General features: G+C 38.7%; 2 protein-coding genes across 3 annotated transcripts; one reads left to right on the top strand and one right to left on the bottom strand.

Moving 5' to 3' along the window:
- Positions 1-73: 73 nt before the first annotated feature.
- Positions 74-16,171, bottom strand: pphln1 (periphilin 1). The gene is made up of 7 exons (XM_053313776.1): positions 16,080-16,171; positions 14,942-15,058; positions 14,418-14,593; positions 12,295-12,330; positions 10,379-10,434; positions 5,875-6,012; positions 74-1,215 (listed from the first exon to the last, which is right to left on the bottom strand). The coding sequence occupies exons 1-7, from the start codon at positions 16,169-16,171 to the stop codon at positions 943-945; spliced, it is 888 nt and encodes a 295-aa protein (XP_053169751.1). The 3' UTR covers positions 74-942.
- An 851-nt stretch (positions 16,172-17,022) lies between these two features.
- On the top strand, positions 17,023-20,980 carry zcrb1 (zinc finger CCHC-type and RNA binding motif 1). 2 transcript variants are annotated; one of them, XM_053313995.1, is made up of 8 exons: positions 17,023-17,193; positions 18,956-19,045; positions 19,185-19,213; positions 19,511-19,622; positions 19,747-19,854; positions 20,079-20,191; positions 20,287-20,356; positions 20,639-20,980. In XM_053313995.1, exons 1-8 carry the CDS (start codon positions 17,023-17,025, stop codon positions 20,789-20,791), a joined length of 846 nt encoding a protein of 281 aa, XP_053169970.1. In that variant the 3' UTR covers positions 20,792-20,980. The 2 variants fall into 2 exon arrangements, with proteins under 2 accessions (XP_053169970.1, XP_053169969.1); XM_053313994.1 differs by lacking the exon at positions 17,023-17,193 and adding an exon at positions 18,683-18,813 and having other exon boundaries at positions 18,941-19,045.
- Positions 20,981-21,010: the final 30 nt, after the last annotated feature.

Here is a 21,010-nt window from a genome sequence, read left to right as displayed (position 1 = left end):
TCAAACTGTCATGTTAATTTTGGAGTTAATTTGTTTCTTTACAAACCTCATAAGAAGTTGGAACTTATTTGCCTCATGTTTATGAGGATCTGATACCATGCTAATAGACAACCATGTTTCATGGAGACACATCTTAGATATTTTTTTTTTCCCTCATATTTCTATAATACCTTATATTATATTTTCATTTAACTTGTGTTAATAGATGACAATAAAACCAACAACAAAAGTTAACAGAAATTGTTTTACTACAACCTTCAAACACATTTTGTGCAAAACCTTGTCTCAATGTCATCAAAATAACCAAGGCTTGGGTTTTTTTGGGGTAGTGGGGAGGTCAAAATATAAAGTTTGAAAAGCAAAACACAACACAATAAAAAGGAACTGAACTGGCACTTTGAGACAGTACAAAATGTGTACAAGAACCTACGAACTGGTGGGAATTTAGCAGCACCAAGTCATATGTCTGACTGCATCAAAACGAAACTGAAATAGCCTAAGTACAACAAAAAACATTGTCTTATCTGGCTTTTCTTATTGAAAAAAAAAAGATCATGCTGGAGCACTTCCAAGTGTTTTGTTTCAACTAAGGGAGAGTTAGAGAATAAAACCCATGTTGACCACTTCCATGGTGATGAAAGACTGGTATTTTTTTTTTTTTTTTTTTTTTAACATCATTCTTTGTTGAAAAATTTTAAATATTTAATAAATCAACAGCTTTCAACAGAACATGAAAGTAGAAATGATCTATTAAAACTAACACTGTTTATCCCCACATAGAGTGCACCACTGCATCCTTTATTCATGTAGAGTTGTTCTTTATGTTGATGTGCTGCAGAGTAGCTTCCAGCAATCCAAAATGTATCCAAAGTATCCATTATGTTCAGCAGTCAATCCTACCATGATCAGTCTCACACAAACAGAGCAGATCAGGCCAATGTGTCAGTAACTTGAGCTGTGATTGACCGCCGTCTTTGAAAGTTTATGACTGGTAAGGGATGCAGAGGGGGTGGTCGAATCACAGACGGACGGTTCTGGTTGCCGGACAACTTCATCCAGCTCGCTGATGAAGTGTTTGAGGTCCTCTAGGCAACGTTCACGGATCTCCCCGAGGTTCTCCCTGAGGGGAACCTGCAGCTGCTTCTCCAGGTTGGGATCTTTAGCCACTAGCATCTTCACCACCATGCCGAATGTCTCGCAGTCTTGACGGTACACCTGGGAGTGGACGAGTAAAAAGCACAGTGGCTTACACGCTTAAATGAAAAATGCAGAAAAAGACAAAGTAAAAAGTGTTTTGCTAGCATCAATTTTTGACAAGGTCATGAGCCTTGAGAGAAAAGGTCTTCAGTTTGAGATGGAAAGTTATTTCCTTCCTGCTTTACCTGTCACCTAAGTGTAAATACTCAAGTGTCAATGTGCCAGAGTTGATCACTCTGGTGTTAACACACATCATGTAGTGTGAAAAGATAAACACATCTTCTCTTGAGTTTAATAAGGGCCCCGTTATATAGGACAGGGTAGCCCAAGAGGCAATAAAACTCCACTTTAGTGGTGGCTCAGAGGCTTATAACAGGTGTTAGAGGGACATTGAGGAAGAGGTGCAGCAGTCTTGTTTGGGAGCTGCTATTTCACACCAAGCCTCAAATGCCTCATAAAACAATGGAGAGAGTCTTGTTTCCACACAAAGTGGTTCGATTTAATAGTTTGCAAAATACCAAAAGCGAACTTGTGATCCTTAACGTTGATATTTTACCCCTCTGAGATTTCATTGTTGGTCAGTAAGTTCAAATGATGGTAATATTTTTGGGTCATTTTATATCTTGTACAAGCTCCAGACATGCAGTGGATATATTCTCACAAGAAATTGAGATAATCCTGTACCTGAATGCTTGTTCTCTGGAATACTTTTTTCCCCCACCTCGTGGCTTCAAACTCTCAGAGTCCATGAGTGTCTAAGTCATGCTACAACATTTTGATGCCCATACATTTTGTGAGTTCAGGTGCAGGGATTTGAGGGTCACTATCAGGAATAAAAGCAACCCTTTGGCAAAAAAAAAAAAAAAAAAAATACAAATAATTATTTCTTTGCAAAGGGAAATCATTCGACCTAAAAAGAAAATTCTAGAGACAGAGAAACGCACGTCATCACACATAAGGACCTTTTCCAAATGAATAGTGTGATGTCCCATTTTTCTGCAAATGAAGTCCACATGACACAAAGACCTCTGGGACGCTCGTACCTCAGTTTCACTCTGGGGCACTGCTCTTTCCGCTCTTCCATGTTTTCTGTCCCTTCCACTATTTCATAACCTTTCATTCTTGTCAGACTGTCTATACCGTGCTCTGTGTGTGTGTGTGTGTGTGTGTGTGTGTATGTATGTAAAATTAGGACAGGAAAGGTTGAGTTTCAGTCATTCACCGGATACCAACAGTGGCTTTTGTGCTGCAGGGCATTCTAACTCATTGGCTTATTTATAGCTTTTCACAATGCTACTAGAACTGAAAGCATGGTTGGTGTAGGGGAGAGACGACGAATAAAGATCTGCTGCTGTCGAACGGGGTTAATGTGCTTTGCAACAGCAGGCGGCAATGTTCCAAAATCTGCATTAACCAAAATTATTTCCACTGTTGAACAGAAGCTACATATATTTGTATCAGCAAATAGTGAGTTCATCAAAAATTAAGGATCGCTCTTATGGACAATGAGAACTGTAATTTCCTCCTGATATTACCAATCGAGACATCACTGTAGATTCCTAGTGAATGTCTTAACAATGATGAGGGTCTTTCTAATTGCAGGCACCATCAGCACTATGTGAGCAGTGACCATTTTTTTTTAGTTCTTCCTTGGTTGACCTCAATCTAACAATAGAATAAATTTATAGGACAATTTGTGGTGAACAGGAGGACACAAACAGTTTCAGGAAACTGTGCTAATGTAAAACAAACATGCCGTCTCCTCTGGGTGTTCCTGTAGCACATATACTGTACATTCCTCATGAACAATAAATAATCAAGTGAAAGATGTTACACAACAGTCACGGGTTTACAGATTTGTTAGTCTGATAACCCCTCTCTGCACTGTGATGAATTTAGAAACAACACATTGTCTTTCTAATCTTTACCTGATGGTCTATGGTCTAGTTGTAACAGCTGATGACAGTGAATTTATTTAATCAGAGGAAGTATCCAATCAGGTCTGCTGACAGAAACTTCTATGAATACAGGGAAAGTTGTTCCTAAATCATGTGCTGAAAACGTACTTCCTGTATTTGAATGCGCTTCCTGAGAGCCCAGCCCTGTAATCCAATCAGGAAGGAAAGGACCAGTTCATGACTGGGTGGGGACAGTCTAGAATAAGTGCTACTATCTATGAGATTTTCAGCATTTAAAATTTCAAAATTATTCCTTTTTTTAGACTTTTAATTCTTTTTAGCTTGTTTAAAAACTGATAGTGGCTGGGCTTTAAACCATTACCTTAAGGCAGGGAGAGAGACGGAATAAGGATAACGGGGCGGGGGGCATCTTTCTATCTAAACAAACAAACAAACAAACAAACAAACAATGTCGCCACACAAATGAAATAAAACTCCCTTTGTATCGCAGCCTGCATTGTGAGGAGTAAAACACAATACACTTTATTGGCTCTCATGCCTTGTCACTCACTATAACCAGTTAGTTTGTACTGAAGCCAAAGTCAACTTTGACAATGAGAACTGGGTTCAGGTTGAATTTCAGCAGACCAATTTCACTTAGCTACACAAACACATGCTGAGGAACCTGGTATAACGCAGCCCAGCACGATGTCATGCCGATGATGGAAAGCTCAGCTTGTGATCTATATGAGAAGCATAGAGGCACTTTATAGGAGCTACTGGACTCTGTGTGTTTGTGTGTATTGTCCGTGTGTATAGAAGAGATGGCTAGACCAGATTGGGTGCAGAAAGCCAAACATCTGGTCCACACTTGTCAAGCGGTTAAACACGAGTGCCTACTGCAACAGAAACACTGCTGCGACTTCTCAGAACACATGTGAAACTGACTTTGTTGTTTCAGATTGAAAAAGAAGGCTAACCTAAGAGTTTGGCTATGCATTCTGGGCACGATGGGAAATAAATGCAAGCCAATTTCTTATACATTTTCCAGCGTCTGTTGGTTTATTGCCAAAGTGACCCACAAAGTAGACAAACCAACCAGTCATGTGAAAGCAATTCTCTCAGGTTCTGATTAGTGTCTAACAGGTTAAGATGTTTAATAAAGAAATAAAGTTTATGGAACTGCGACTATTTAAATCCATCTCTTTTTAGATGTGTATAGCGAATAGATTTGATTAGTGTTTTTCTGACCCGCTTGTGTGTGATAGAGAAAAAGGCTGACTTCACTTCACAATGCTATGTGGTGACTCAACAATCCGGCCTTTCATGAAAGACAGAGTGAGGAATGCCAAGTTGCAAATAAAATTCATACAGTGCATGTGATCTGGATATCACAAAAGCCAGAGAAAGAAATTAGATAAACATTCACTTCTACTGACAATTGCAGTCCTGTAGGAAACCTGAAAACCTGAAACTCATATCCCTGTGAACATGGCACACACTGTTCTCTCATTTTTCATTTTCTATTATACTTTTTCCAGACATCATTTCATGACTACATTTGAAGATTATAGCAGGAGAGCATGAGCTATACTGACAATGGTTAGACAACATTATTGATAAGTCCATATTAAAATACCATAAGAGTACTCTTCATGATGCATGTCTGCAGCCAAAAATAATGTATTTTCCAGATGCATTTGACATTTTCTAAAAATATGTACACAATGAAAGCTTTACTTAATACCTGAGTAAACTAAATAAAGCTTATACAACAGAGTTCAAATGCTGTACGGTTTATCTTATGAAATGAGAGGAGACACATATGGGGTAGAAAGAGACAGGCTATAAACCAGGCCAGAAGCTGCAGTGTCAGCAACATTATTATAACAGCCTATAGGCTCTGTGGCGCAGCTCAATGCGAGAGCTCAGAGTGTGTGCTCCAGGGTAGAGTTGGCTCAGGTTTAATGGTCCCAGTAAAGCAGCGGTAGCATTCACTGGTGCAGGCATGGCTCTCATTAGATAACTGCGGAGCTGGAGTCTCGAGCCTGGGGTGGTTTTAGCTCTGTCAACCTCCCAATTTATTGTACGCACAAACCTATGTCCCGTCTATGCTGTGCCTATGTATCTGTTTTTGTTTATATGTTACTGCTCCGTGTACATTAGAAAAGTGTTTCCAAAACCCTGCATGCTCGCCTGTTATGTGAGTGCACATTTGTTTAGATTAGTCACACTAGGGGAGAGCTGTGATGTTTGAGCCATGTGGGATATTAAGCTGGTGTTAGGCAAAATGTGCAGTTGAATTTATGCCAGTCAGGGAGTCAGGATGGGAGATTTACAAGAGCCTACAGGAAAATGCTGGTAAATCTGGCAAACAGCTACTTTTGGCAGAAAATTAAGCAACATTTAAATACTGTGCTAAAACTGATATCTGGCTGGCAGCAGTGAGAGTGGCTGGTGTGTTTTTAGGATGTACCTACCACTGTGACTGGTGGACAGAAAAGTTAATTTCCTGTCTTGTTACTAACATAATAGGTGGTTGTTCCAGTAATGCCAAACCCGTAAAATGATCCATGTGTGAGTCAGAGAACCCCAAGGCCACCATATGTATGGAAATGTATGCCAAGGGTACAGTGCAGGGTACATGCACCAAACCAGACATTTACAGAAAAGTCTTACAAATTACCAACTTGTAAAGAGAGGACTGTAAATGTTTTTTTTGTTTTTTTTTCCAAAAACAGACAACTGAGTGTCACTGACATTAATTCAGTAAATGTACCTTTTCTATCTCCTGGGCTTTAGCTGCTATGGCCATGGCTCGTCGCTCTAGAAAGTTGTCTGTAGACTTTTGGCTGTCGTCCATGACAGGAGCCACCAACAGTTCCTCTTTTTCTCCTTCTGGAGGATGGTTCTCCTCCTAACAAAGGTAGATGAAAAAAAAGATGAATGGTAGTTTTTTGTTTTTTTTTGAAGTGGCACAATGAGGGCATGCCAACATACACATGTACCAGATTTCAACATTTATACTTAAGACCACGACTGTCAGTCTCATTGTGAGGCTAAAAGATAAGTAAGGGCTTGAGCAGGGTCATTGGGTATCATCCTCTGGGAACAAAGAATGTCTGTACAACAATTTCATGGCAATCCGCCCTGCAGTTGAGATCTTGCAGTCTACAGCGGCAATGTTTCGTTGCTAAAAAACATTACCATTACATTAACCAGCAAATATTTTGATAATGGATTTATCATTTTGAGTCATGTGTTAAGACAAATCCAAAGTCCACAAGTCCAAATTCTCTTCTCTTCACTCATCTATCATAGTAATGTGAATATCTTTGGGTTGACTGTTTGTAAGGAAACAGTGATGGCCATTAGCTAGCATGACAGATATGCCACAATTGCTACTACTTCAAGGAAACATACTGCCACTACCACTACAACCGCTAAACAAAAATCTAAAATGTAGAAAAACTCAAAGTTAAAAACTTGCTTTCAATGAACACATCAATACAATCATACACAGAAATCAGACTTCATTAGAGCTCATTGCTGATTAAATCTAATTCAGAACCTTTGAGTGAACAAAATCAATACACCATGATGAAATATGAAGTGACACTGTGTATTCAACATGATGTAGAGAAGGAGCAATGTGAGAGGACATGAGTCAGCATCACAGATAGTCAGCACAATGCTGTGAACTGACCTACTGACTGTTTTAACTTTTTAAAAAAAGACATGGTTGATGAGGCATATCAAAGCATGAAGATAAGATATACTGAAGTAGCGGCTAAAGCTACAAAGCCTGCACATAACGAGTGGAATCTGTGTGCTGTGGACTTGTAGTTACATTAGCAATTTAGTCATGGAATTGGGAATTCAAAATCTCAAGAATAGCAGATATCGGAACCTGTTTATGGATGTAATTTATCAGTCAAATGCTAAATTGAAGAAATGAACATTTCAGCTGTTTTATAGCTTATAGAGAATAGGAAATATAGCCATGATGAGCCATCTAATGGGTAGACTGGAAACTCTAGTACCCATAAGCATTACTATGAAACCCAGAAGAAAAAGCAAAAGGGGAAAAATGAGGCCAACTTGGATCACTGCTCAATTTCTTTTGCTCATTTCCTGATACTATTAGAGTTTGAAGGCCAGGGAGCAGAATTGGCCAGCCATGACTAAAGTCCACTCATACATTAAGTCACATTAAATCTCCAGACGACTGAGGAAAGAAATTACAGGAGATGGTACATCACAAAGCCGAGTGTGGTCTAAAATAAAAGCACAACTCATAGGGCATCATCCAATTATGCCTCCTTCCATTTCTCTCCCTGAAGCTATACTTGGGAGAAGTCCAGTGTGCGCGCTTTTGTGCATGTATGAAAGATCTCGTTTGTCAGTCTTCAGCGTCCTTGGTCTCAGCAAAAAAAAATCCCTGTCTGAGTCTTTCACTTCAACTTACTGGCACAATCCAACCTGGAAGGGATGCCAGACTCTCAATAAAGATTGGCAGATATAATTAATAAATACCGGACTACTATTAAATTATTTAAATCTAGGAGTATGGATATTTTTTGTAAAATAACTTTACTAGCCCTGGAGCACTTACTCCCAACATTTTTGATCTGCTGGACCATAAACTGACACTTAAATTTATGAGTGCTTTTTAAAAGTTCTCTTAAAAAATGTGTTACATGTTATAAGGAAAACCACTGTACAACCAATATTTTTTTTATCATTTGGTGGTGTTCCTTTTTACTGTCTGCCGGTAACCAACCAAACATAACAGGAATCTGGATAAAAATGAGAACTTTTAGGCTCATTGTCTTGCACCGACAGTCAAGAAAGAAAACCACAGTACAGTAGAAAAGGCACCAATATGTCCAGTGACAATCACAATCACTAAAAGAAATGTTTGAGTTAGTTGGCAACATGCCTATGTATTTATTAATTCAAGTAAGCTTGTAAGACAGAAAGTAATACACCAAAAGAGTGAAAATAACTCCTACAACACAGTGAATATCACAAATCAAGGATATCCAACTAGGAAGGGAAAATATGGGAACAAATGTCACAACAGGTTTTCAGCTTGTGTGATCGTCTGACCCTGACCCTGTTGTAACAGTGCCCCCACATCACCAGATTGCAGTGATAATTTTGGATGGTAAAATGTTACCATAACTGACAGGAATTTGTTGCCTTGTGCAGACAAGAAACCTTTTGGTGACCTTTTCGGCTACAAGACATGCTCTCCACCCTGTAGGCCACCCTGGCTCGCAGCCAGAGCCAGAGCTGCTCTTTAGGCCACCTCTTTGGTCTCCTCTGTCTGGGATGGCTCCAGAAAGCCTGCGTGTGTTTGTTGAATCCCCACAGCAGGCAGCGGCCGGGGCCATTAGTGCAAGCTTTACTGGGGGCACAGCACAGGCCTTTCATCTTGGCCAAGGTTATGGGTTTGCGCCCTCAGAACAGAGAGAAACAATGCACCACGGGCTAGATCAAACACTGCAAGCAAAAGCAGCAGTGGTGTCTGCGTGTGTGGAGGGGTGGGGCGCTTAGAAAAACTTTCATCACAGCGGTTGATTGGGTGGTTCTTAAAGAGATGCACATTACGAGGGAAGGAAAGGACTATGTTTCGATGTTTCTTCTTGTAATTTGTGATGTATAACCATGTTCAAAGACATCCGAGTGCCCACTACGCCACTCCAAAAAGGATGATTCAGTGAAACAAAATTATCTCAAGGATCTGCTCATGAGCTATGCAGTAAGACTGCTTTATTGGACATGAAAAGCAATTAAAGTATACCATTTTAAAAGGTTTTTTTTTTTACCACCAAAAGCATTTTAACTACAGTAGTTTGTTTTCAGAAAATAAACTTATTTACAGTCCAGACAGATTTTGCATATTTCTCTTTTGCCAAATTTATATTTATCAATTATATATACACTGAAATTTAACTGGATTTAAAAGCTGACGTGTTAGTTTCTGCTACGCTAGCTACCTTTAACAGGAGTTTAGCTGGGTTTTTATTCTTCCTCATGACTGGATTTAAATGCTGCCTCATTAAGTTATATGAAATAATAAACTGAACAACCAAGATGGTAGTTTAACAAAACTGATACTGATTACAAATAACAGCTTGGGAAAAATAAAAAGTAAATTTATTTTTAGCTTTCGCCAGGGCTAGCCGTGGCTCTCTCTCCAATTCACTTGATGTTCAGCCCTCTTGCTTTAGCTGATAATTGGCTGTGTCACACTTCATTACCAACACAGATTGTAGTTACCAACACCATAGAAACACCAAGATGTCAGTTTCTTGTCTTAAGTCATTTCTGACCAAATATGCAGTTTAGAATGAGCTGATGTGCTTATTTGGGGCTGGAGAAACCGTAACAGAAACAGTAACTGATCAGGAAGGGATTTGCTGAAGGACATTTGCTAGTTTGTTACTTGGACATACCATGCTAGCTGTTGTAACATATGTAAAGACCTTTCCCATGACCGGTATGTTACACATCAATTTCTCAAAAGCACAAGACCTGCTACCAAACAGTCAGTTGTACCCTTCAACGGAGAAAGGAAGCGATTGTTCATTGTAAATGGTCTAAACACATCCCAATGAGTTCCATAGGGACTACTTCGAGCTTTGTGGCTAAGATCTTGTGATAAAGTTATGACCCGGGCTACTGAGTTAGCCTCTTCACTTCTGGGTGGCCCTACTCTGATTCACTTTGCCTAATCACATCTGATTCTATTTACACTTCTTTGCATGGATGAAGACGGATGATATCAGCAAAATGTGCTATTATTTCAAAGCAGACAGGAGATATCTACAGACAGTAAAAAAGTATTTTTTCAATTAAAACAAGAGCACTCAAGGTACTTTTGGTGACACTAGAGCCCTTTTCCGTCCATCATTACAAGTTCTTGTGATTGAAGTTTGCTTACACCACAGGTAAACAAAGCATAGGCCTGATGGCTTTTATGCTCTGCGTGAGGGCCACTTTAAAACCCATTAACATACTTCAATGGGACTAAACACTTATTAGAAGGATGGATTTTAAGAAGTTCCAGATGCATTCTGCTGTACAGTGACAGGGCGGAGTCCATGGTATACAATAAATGGTATGTTTAAGACTCATTTTAAGACAAAAACCACACTTGAGGCAAACACTTGAGTTATAATCTCGCCGGTTCTGTATGGCAACTTGCATTTTGTCGGGTAAACTGAGTAAACTTTCAGCAAGAACTAACACTCTTTTCATCTAAGTGAGCTCACCTTGTTTGAGGTTGCACTGTGTGGAGAGCCCTCTCTTGACAGGCCAGGAATTTTGTCTGGAGAGATTAAAAAGAGACAAAGTTTGACACAGTGAGATTTGTTTCAAAGGGGAAAAATTAAGGTGTGAAAAAAGAAAATAATAATCCAGAAGAGGAACGTATTCGATGGGAAAAAATATCAATTAGTACATCTGGAAAGTAAGTGAGTATGGACTGTATGTGCTTTTGGAAAGATGTTTGCTTCCAGGATCCAGACAGGTACCTAAGCTAGAACATCTGGAACAAACAGCTGCTTCACTATCGTGCTCCATAGTCCAATGGGTGGATTGTAATGTACACATAATCCTTTTGCAGATTTCCACCTAACAATCACAACACAGTCTCCTTTCTAAACCACTCACTTGTCAATGGTGAAGAATGATGACATCAGTCAAATTGGCTTCATCAAACGACCACATTGTGCAAATACTGTTTTGCTATGCCTCACGATCATGATTTATCAGCCAAAACTGACCACATGGTGGCGCTATAGGTATGTTTGAATCAGGCGGGGAGTTCCAGTCCTCTGAAATGAGGCCAACGCGTAAGTAACTTAGAGCTGCATTCTATCAAAAGGCCACCAGGGGGCAACCGTTTGGTGTCAAAAGGACTTCCATCTCAATACAAGTCAACGGAGAATTCACCAACTTCTCACTTGATTTCTAACCTCAGTAAACATTTTCAAAATGTGTTTATGGTCTCAATCGCTAGTTTAAAGCCTTCTTCAATGCAGTATGATGTTCATTTGTGAAATTTTGGCCTCCCTGATTTTATATTTGACGATAAAGCAGGGTATGCATTAGGGTGTGGCTACGTCGTGATTGACAGGTTGATTGACCAATGTCCTCGAGATCCAGCCCTCGCAACCTATCGCAACCTCCCCGCTCCACCGTTGGCCCCGCCCATGGCCCCACCTCATGCTCATATAAGTAGAATCCGTGTTTTTATTTTTCCCAGCATGCACCTGAAATTTACAAGATGGTGCTGCCCAGATCCGAAACTATTGGCTTCTAAGCAGCAGTCCACAAACCAATGGGTGACGTCACGGATGTTACGTCCATTTCTTTTATACAGTCTATGGTTTGAATGCATTTTCACATGGGGCTGCTGTCCATGATGTGTGAATTTTTTTTAGCACTTGCTGTTCCTCCAATAAACTCCTTTTGTAAATCTTAAATTTAAAAAAAAAAACAACAATTATTGAAACATGTTAGAATAACAAAAAAAACAAGTTTCCGTGACAAGCAGTGCAGAAGTCGATGGATGACAAAAACAAACAAAAAAAAAACAGTGAAATAACAGTAATAAAGATCAATGATAGCATCACACGAACTAACCCAGTCTTCTAACAAATTATGAACTCTAAAACCCAGCCATGAAACAAAAACACCCTGATGATGTGGAGGGTTTCCCCTTCAGGAATATCCATCAGACATCCAATACCCTTTCCCTCTTCTTCCACACACGACCTGTGGCATCTTTATGAGGCCTGACAAAGTGGCAGACAGAGCTGGGAGGAAGACTGGCTGCTGGACACATTAGAAACGCTCTCAGTCTCTCTCCGGTTACACAGACTGGGAATAGGTTAAGTTTAACGATTGTAACCTTTGTATATTTCTGAAACAATTTCATCTCATCTCGCTTTCCTTCATTTCTACTGAAAATTGGAAGAATGTTACAGAGACAATACCGTGTACAATACCATGCGAGAGTAGTGCTGTAATTGTCCGTTTCTCCAGCTAACATAATAAAAAAGTAGAAATCTACTTCCATATGATGGCTGTTTACGAGCCTAAGTGACTAGTATAAGTCACGATTTCTGGACTGCAGCTAACTTTTCTAACCTGTCAACAAACAACTATGCTGAACAGTACTTACCAGACATCTTGCTCTGAGAATAAGTCTCTTCATACCCTGTAGGAAAACCAAACCGTAAGGTCACTGGCTGTGTACATCACAATAACTAGGCCTTTCTCATCTTACAGAAGCCTAGCAAGCAAACTCACTGCCCTCTTACTTCACTAAAATATAACTGACATTATGCTCTGTTTGTAAAGTTACAATCATGCAACAGTGCATGTCATTTTGCCACATTAGCATGATGACATTCCGAGGTCCAATGGGCTGAGCAAAAAAGCCCCACTCAAATGGAGATTTTAACAAAAGGAAAAAACCAGCACTGAACATGGCAACAAACTTAAATTAAACTGCGATGCTGGTGAGAAAATTGTGAGTTTGGGAAGTTAGGATCTACAAAGTATACAAACAACATGCAGTAAAAACAAGGAGATACTTCAGCACTTCCATATTTTACAGTCCAGTTCATCTATGATTAATTTGTGGTATGCTGAGAAATTAGTTGTACAAACTTGACATACAGTACATATCCAGTATCAGACGTAAGACTATCAAAAAAAGACATAACATAACATATAAATCTGAAATAGAGATGTTATTCTTAGTTAGCAATTTAGCTGTACTGTATGTCCTAATACCTGCATGCAAGTACAATGTTGTACAATGTTGACCTGGACTGTAAAATCCATTGTTCCTACACATCATCATACAACTAGATCACAGATCTATAATTGCACCAGTGTGTTGCTCATTTTGGTCTTGACAATAACGTTTGCTTATTTCCACATTATTTCCTTGGAACTAACAAAAATGTAATGTTGTGTAGTGCAGGAACAATTGAGAGTGCTAATGTATCTCCTAATCAGGTAGTTGAACTGTCATAAGAAACCCATCACAGCACAGTCACCTCTAGGTAGTAATTAGGAAACAAACTTCATGATGGAACCTCATTCAGACCTGGGTGACACAATATCAATGTCAAAAAGGACATTTGAGTTAATTGTGGTTGAAAATGTTACGGCCTTTTTTGGGGTTTAAAATGACTTACTAAGAAAAGTATGTTTCTTACTTCTTTCTAATTTCAACTCTAAAATGTCCACAGATTTTTTATTTATCTCTTCATCTATCCTTGTATCCTTCTCAAGACTTCTCTGTGGAGACATCTTTGGAGTGCAGGGAAGCAACGTTTCCTTCCAACATTTTTCTGATTTGACAAGGATTCAAGGAGATGTGCGAGTAACAGATCAGCTATTGTCACCGAGGTCCCGGCTTATTCACATGGCTTAAAGTACAGACCCAAAGTGTCATGTCCACTCTGTTGAGGAAAGAGCGCCCCCCAAAGGTGCTCAGAAACACCCGCGTGTCCCTCTGAACCGTCCACACCTGAAAAGCCGGCCAGCCAAATTATCAATCATAGATAGGCAGGAAAAAAAAAAAAGAATTAGAGGATGAAAAATTGAGAGATCTGGTACTGAACAGTGGGTGTACATTAAGGGGGGGTGTACTCAACAGATCACACATGAAACAAGCACATTAAGTGATCTTTTAAAAAAATGTTCCTGTAAATGAGATGCTGCTTTTAAATAGCTTTTGTTTCACTCAGTGATTGAATATCCTCTTTGTGAGTTGATGGCAAAGAAATAAGTAATGAATATTTTGATAACATCTGATAACAGACTAGAACCATTTATTTTCTTCTGTTTTTTGTTACCGAGTTAGCAGATGTCAAAACATCTTAAAAATGGCTTATACAATTTCCCACAAAGGCTTCAAATGTTGACCTATTTTTAATCAGAGAAGAGCCCAAAAGACAAACATATTCACTATTTTGCTGGTTCCTAATCCTCAAATGTGACAATTTGTAAATTACATAATGTTTGAGATTTTGGTCAGCCATTTTAGATAGATGACATTTTAGATAGTAATCATTTATTGTCACCTATTTGTTGTTTGTTAGGTTGTGTGGAAAAACTATACTTGTCTCGTACATTTTAGGATGTGTCGGCTACACCTGCAAATCTTAACCAATTATCAGGCTAATTATAGTTTTGGATTTCCTCTTGTGCCAGGGTGGGCACAAGGTGTTTTTTAAAAAGAGCTCCACACTGCATCAGGGGAGGGTAAGCTGTAAGAATTCTACATACTCTTGCCTTGTGAGGGAAATGGCAGGCCTTTGGCTCTATCTGGTGAGTAGCCTCTGCTGCTGACACTGGAACCGGAGCGACTGTGGGGGGAGCGGGCCATCTCACGGCGGACAGGAGAGCGCTCTCTGAGAGGAGGGAATGGTGCTGCTTTTCTCCTGTAATGGTCTCTGTCCTCCCTGAAAGAGCAGAGGGAATGTGTGAGGCATCATAAAGTTATGGTGGTGTATGAATGATTAGCTTCTCTTCCTCATCTTACACAGCCACGACTGCTACTGTGCTGATTCAGAGAATGTAAAACACAAGTACATCAACGATTTCTATGTCTTTGCTACCAAAGCACAATACTGCCATCTAGCATGTTTAACATCACTGTGCAGAAACAACAACACATTTAAGTCATTGTATTGCTGTAGTATCCTTCAGTATGTCTAAGCTTTGCTGATGAGTAAGCTGCATACATTTGGGTAATTAATGCTTTGATAATGATGCTTTAAGCAATGATACAAGTATGTTTTCATCTGTACCCTCTGTCCAGGTTAAGGATGGCTTGTACTAGTGTGTCTTCTCCGCTCTCTGGGAGTGATCTGGGTGCTGGGTAGATGCCCTGGTTTCGCACACTATGAGGGGGTGGTGCACGGTTGCTGAGGGAATAAAAAAAAATTCAAAATTAAAAGACCACCACATGGCTCGATTATAATTTACTGATTTCTCTCTTTAACTTCTTATCATGACTTTGCTGCTGTGTACAACAGTTGAAAATAATACCATGCAAGAGTAGGTGTTGTAACATATAGCCTATTGGCCCCCTGCCAATTTTCAGTGCAAGTACTATCGAAGGTATTAAAGCTGAAATTACTTCACTTTTTAAATGTTGTTGATATTACAACACGTACAACACAGAGCCTCTAGTGTCAAGCTGACTTGAGTTACCTTAGCTCACCTCTGAGAGAACCGCCGTAGACCAAATGAATAATATGACCTCAAATATATCATTTATTTTGGCACTGTCAAACAGCACAGGTGCGCCCTGACACAGGCCCAGATCTGATCAACATTGATTCCCATTAATAAACTATGAAGTGTTCCCCACCATGCAGATGCACTACTATAGATTCAATGTTTTACTTTACAAGCAGGTGAAATACATACAGTTTGCAAATGTCATTTATGGTCAGTTATCTTTGTAGCTTTGCCCCACTAACAAAATTTAAATATACTTGTACCAAAATAACAGTGAAACCAGAGCCAGCAATTTCTTATTAGTATTGTAAACCGAAATCTGAAACCTAAATTTATGCAACCCAATCTGCTGCTTAAATACAGTTACTGTTCAGTTAAGAACCCTGACTAGACTAAACAGTTGTCTAGCCAGGCAAGACTGAGACTGCAAGAAATGTGAATACAACGAGACATGGTAATATGGGTCAGAGCAGACCATGATTTGTGATTGCTGCAAACTGTGAACAAACATTTCAAGACAGGAATACCAAAAACGGAGGCCTACTCCTACAGAGATACCCCCTCTGCCTCAAAATAGGACTTGACCTATTGACCTAGACCTGAGTGATATTACTTATGAAGTACAACTTGCATAAATCAGTAGCTCCCTTTAAAAAAAAAAAAAAAAAAGTTTAGCACCAAAAGATAAACAGAATCATTTACCCAAACTCCATAGGCCGTCCTGTATGTGGATCATCTCTGGGTACTCTGTAAGGATAGTCCTCCTGTAGCACATAGAGAGGAAATAGAAACATTTTCGTCAGACTTAGTTGTGACCTGCAATACTGGAATTTAATTTTAAATAGTCTCTCTGAATCTACAAAAAATACATGTTTTTATTTAAAAATGTGCATTTAACTACATCTACTATTATCCTCCTGCTGTTTATGTAATATATTGGACATATATTGGAGACATGGCTGCCAATAAAATTCAAAAAACAATAATGTCAACATCAAGACGTGATTGCCTAAATGCCATGACATGCTCACTCTTATGAAAATGTGCATTAGCTATATAGAAAAATCAACTACTAATGCAAACATACAGTGTGATTGAGATATGGTTTGAAAATATTTAAACCTAAACCTTCAACAATAGCGCCCTCTGCTGGCTAACTACATGTGTACAAAATGTTTGCAACTATACACAATGGTTCATGTGTAGGAAGGTAATTACTATCTATCTATATAAGGATTAAACATACCTGTATGCACTGCCATGTTAGTTGTATTAAAAGAAGTACTACTAGTTATTAAGTTAGAATATAAAAAAGTACACTTGACGAATATTTTTCTGAGATTTCTGACTTTCATAACTCACTCTTTAGCTCAGATAAGATTTTGGCCTTACTAATTGAACATGTGCTTCAAGTTCATTCACTTTATTGTAATTAAGTTTGTGAAATGATTAACTTGAATTCTTTATCTTTTTTGTCGAAGGTTGTTTCTTCAGAGTTGAGGAAGTCTTAGGGAGCTATGAAGCTCATCTTGTTGGATCACTTACTATACTTTTCCTCCAGTTTGTTTATATGCTATACAACAATGCTAACAGTATGAATCCTTACCCTCCTTGAAGGCTGAACACCTCTGCGTTCTGCAGGAAAATGCATATTGTCACCATGGTAGCCCCTCTGATCTTCTGCATGGTAATTGCGAGGACCACCTCCATTCGGGAAAAAGCGCGGACCACCTTCGTATTCATAACCGCCGCGGTTGTAGTCGTCTTCTGGTCTGCCAAAAGGGCCTCTCCTCTCCACTGCTCCAGCTGCTCGTGGGTAGGGTCCCTACACATGATGGGTAGATTATATGATTAAACATTTTCAACTAAGCTTTGTTTTGGACTAACTTCTCAGTTCTTTCCCTGCCAAAAGATCTGTCTGACCTCTGAACCTCTGATGAGATTGTTATTTTTTGTTAACTGTTCAATGGTAATGATGACAAAACTGCAAACTGATAGATATAGAAACTGATAGACATAATAGACATCTGCAAACTAAAATATTATAAGTAGATTTTGTATAGTTTTATTCTTTGGTATTCTGCAGAATTTCACATTTGATACAACAAAGTCAGAAATTATAGAAGAAAATAATACCACAAAATGACTTTTCAATTAAACAAAACTATATGCTCATGCACAGACATACTCTTACCGGTCTCTCCGGTAAAAAGCGATCATCATACACCTCTCGTAAACTCCTATCTCTCCTGTACGTCACTGCAAAAGTGAAGGAGTGAAAGATACAGTGTTCATGAGACATATCATCATCCAGGGGTGGTGCCACAAAACAAACCAGTCTGTATAATTAATATAGAGTGGCAGTGTTCTTGTTGAGATAATCAGCCAACTTCTTTGAGCAACAATATGCCAGTTAAACATAAAACCACTCACAATTTTGTATTTGGTTATTTGCACCCATTCTTTGTGTGTAAATGTAATGGATCTGGTTTTGGCTTCAGTTGGTAAATTTATTTTGTTAAAATACTTTATTTGCATGTGCCATTTGATGGGAGTTAAATGTGTTCATTTTAGATGTGCAGTGTTAAATCGGTGTACTACATAGCATATTTTCAGTCAGTCATTCACTTACTTTTTTACTTATCTGATGCGGCTCAATATGCAGAAAATAAGATCTTCAACAAAATCTGTAAAGAGATTTAAAAACAACGTGTTAATAATATACCAGACAACTGATTTGACAGCTGCTTTCATATATATATATATATATACAAAAACGTGTCTTCTGTCAGTCATGTGGAAAGCAGACATCATATCAAACGAAACAAATACAGGTTTTAACCATATGATATATTGCGGTTCAGGTTACTTTCTGCAGATTAGACTAATAACTACGGTTGAATATCCAGTTGGTTAACAATATTCAACGCTGCACCAACTCTGTAGCACCCAAACACCACTACAGTAGTTATAGTAATCTGTACAGCATTTCTACTTGAGTGAATTTGACACAAACTAATGCACATCTATGCAGAACCGAAGGCTAGCATTGCTAATTAGTTAGCCCCCATATCAGCTGCACAGACACGTTTTATTTCATGTGGGGGCAAGTTAGCTCATCGTAACTGCCACAGGAAAATCCCCCAAAATATTTAATGTGAATTATAGCCGCACATATATAAACACTTGTTACATTAGCGTTAAATGTATGCCAAAACAATCTTACCTTCATGTATCGTTTGGTTAGCCTAGCCACCCACTTTAACTACACGGAAAGCAGCATTTTTATTGGACGAAACCGATACGTCATCTCATTGCGACGTCCAGACATGGCGTTTGTTTCTGTTTGCTAAATATTAGCTGCACGCAAATAACCCAAAAACACTGCAATTTTGAGAACATTATAAGTATATTTCTAACGGTGGCGGCTGTGTTGGTAAGTCCTGTGGTTACTGTGTTTATCCTATTGAAGAAATGTTGAGTAGTGATAACTTTACTGGCTAGGTAACTAGGAGGCTGTGCATAAAATATGATCGATTGTGAAGTGTTATATTATCTTCCAGTGTATTTTATAAGAGTCCAGCATGAGCGGGGGTTTGGCACCAAGCAAAAGCACAGTGTATGTGTCCAATCTGCCGTTCTCTCTCACCAACAATGACCTGCATAAGGTAATTAACGATTTACATTGGGTAACAGTTAACAATGTTATGAAAGTTGCTCTTGTTTGGCAAAAAACAAACCACAGATGAGAAATTACACCCAATCCAAACAATTTAAACTGAAACTGATCACTTTGTCTCATTTCAGCTATTTACCAAATATGGAAAAGTTGTAAAGTAAGTAATGGCTCTGTCATCATTTATGTATGTCTTTATTATAATGTGTAAAGCATATCTTGTGGTGATGCATGTCACTCCTTCAAGTAGTGTTTTCATAGTGCTGGCCTTGATGGTATGGGTTATGGGTTATGGCTTTATTTATGTTAACATTAGATTACGGTAAAGATTAATAGTTAGGGGAAACTTAGAATGATGGGGAAACAGATTATGACACAGCATTTACAAAAACATAGGATTAGGGTTGTCTTTTCCAATATGTAAAGCAGGTATAAATGAGTGTCATGGTTGTTTCAGGGTTACCATTGTAAAAGATAAAGACACTCACAAGAGTAAAGGGGTGGCGTTCGTTCTTTTCCTGGACAGAGACTCAGCTCACAACTGTGCAAGAGCGGTGAACAACAAACAGGTGAGTCTATGCTACTGTTTTTGAGTTTCAAGTAGTGTATTCCACTGAGCAGAAGCTTAAGTTTTAAACACTGCAATGTCTGCAGTCTTTTTTAAGGACTTTAACCTTTAAGTTTGTCTCCAAGCTGTTTGGCAGAATGGTGAAAGCAAGTATTGCCATCGACAATGGGCGAGCAACTGAGTTCATTAGGAGACGCAACTACACAGACAAGTCCAAATGTTATGAATGTGGGGTGAGTACATATTTATGGGGCTTTAACCTGTGAGATAGATTTTTTTTTAAATGCTTGCTAATATAACCCAATGTAATATATAACTGTCCTCTCTGAACTTAAATAAAAAGTAAAAAAATCCATTTATGCTATATAATTGTTTTAATTTTGCATCCACTTACACAGCGCTATCAGATATATGTTGGTCATTTTATGACTACATGGTGTGTTTTTAAACACAACAGGATACAGGACATCTAAGCTATGCATGTCCAAAAAACATGCTGGGAGAGAGAGAACCTCCAAAGAAGAAAGAAAAGAAGAAGAAGAAGACAAAGGCTGAAGAACCTGAGGAGATGTAAGTATTAAGATTTTGTGAGAAATTGCCTTCTAATAAAATGTGTCATTTATTTGTGATTCCTTCATCTTTACCATTTTATTTTTTTCTTACAGTGAAGAAGAAAGTGAAGAAGAGGGCGAGGACCCAACCTTAGATAGTCTTAGCCAAGCAATAGCTTTTCAGGTAAATAAATACCCAATGTGGACATATTTTATTCAAAGCATGGAATTATGATGTACTTAATTATATTCTGGAAGGTTTGCATTGTATGTGTGTACTCTTGACCGAACCATGACTTCACTTCACATTCACAATTAAAAGACACACATATTATCTCAAAAAGAGGATAGGAAGGAGGCAATATGATTTTGCGCTCTGGAAACAGGAAAAAAAAAAGTTCCATTTACATTTCCATTATTATCTTCTAGCACTGACATATTTCTCTATTATTTTGTGTCCCTCCAGCAAGCCCGTATTGAGGAAGAGGATGTGAAGCATAAGACGCAGGCAGTTTCATCTCAGGAGGAAGATGCTCATGCCTCTACATCCTCAGATTCCAGGAAGCCAAGGATCAAAAAGAGTGCATACTTCAGTGACGAGGAAGAGCTCAGTGATTAATGTGTAATAATACACTATTTGGACTTCAGTGACAAATAACTTGACAGATTTAGTTTTGTAAGCTGGTTTTGTCACAATAGGAGTTTGGAAGAAATTCTTCCTTCAACATTGATGATTTTTTATTTTGTACATAGAACTGAGTCATTTTTATGTTTTAAGATTTACTGTGTGATTGTTGTGTGGGCTGATTGTGTGTGTGTGTGTGTGTGTGTGTGTGTG

The sequence above is a fragment of the Scomber japonicus genome, chromosome 23 (genome assembly GCF_027409825.1).
Source record: "Scomber japonicus isolate fScoJap1 chromosome 23, fScoJap1.pri, whole genome shotgun sequence".
NCBI classification, from domain to species: domain Eukaryota; kingdom Metazoa; phylum Chordata; class Actinopteri; order Scombriformes; family Scombridae; genus Scomber; species Scomber japonicus.
The sequence above is the reverse complement of the archived record's forward strand: the minus strand, read 5'-3'. Positions and strand labels throughout refer to the sequence as shown.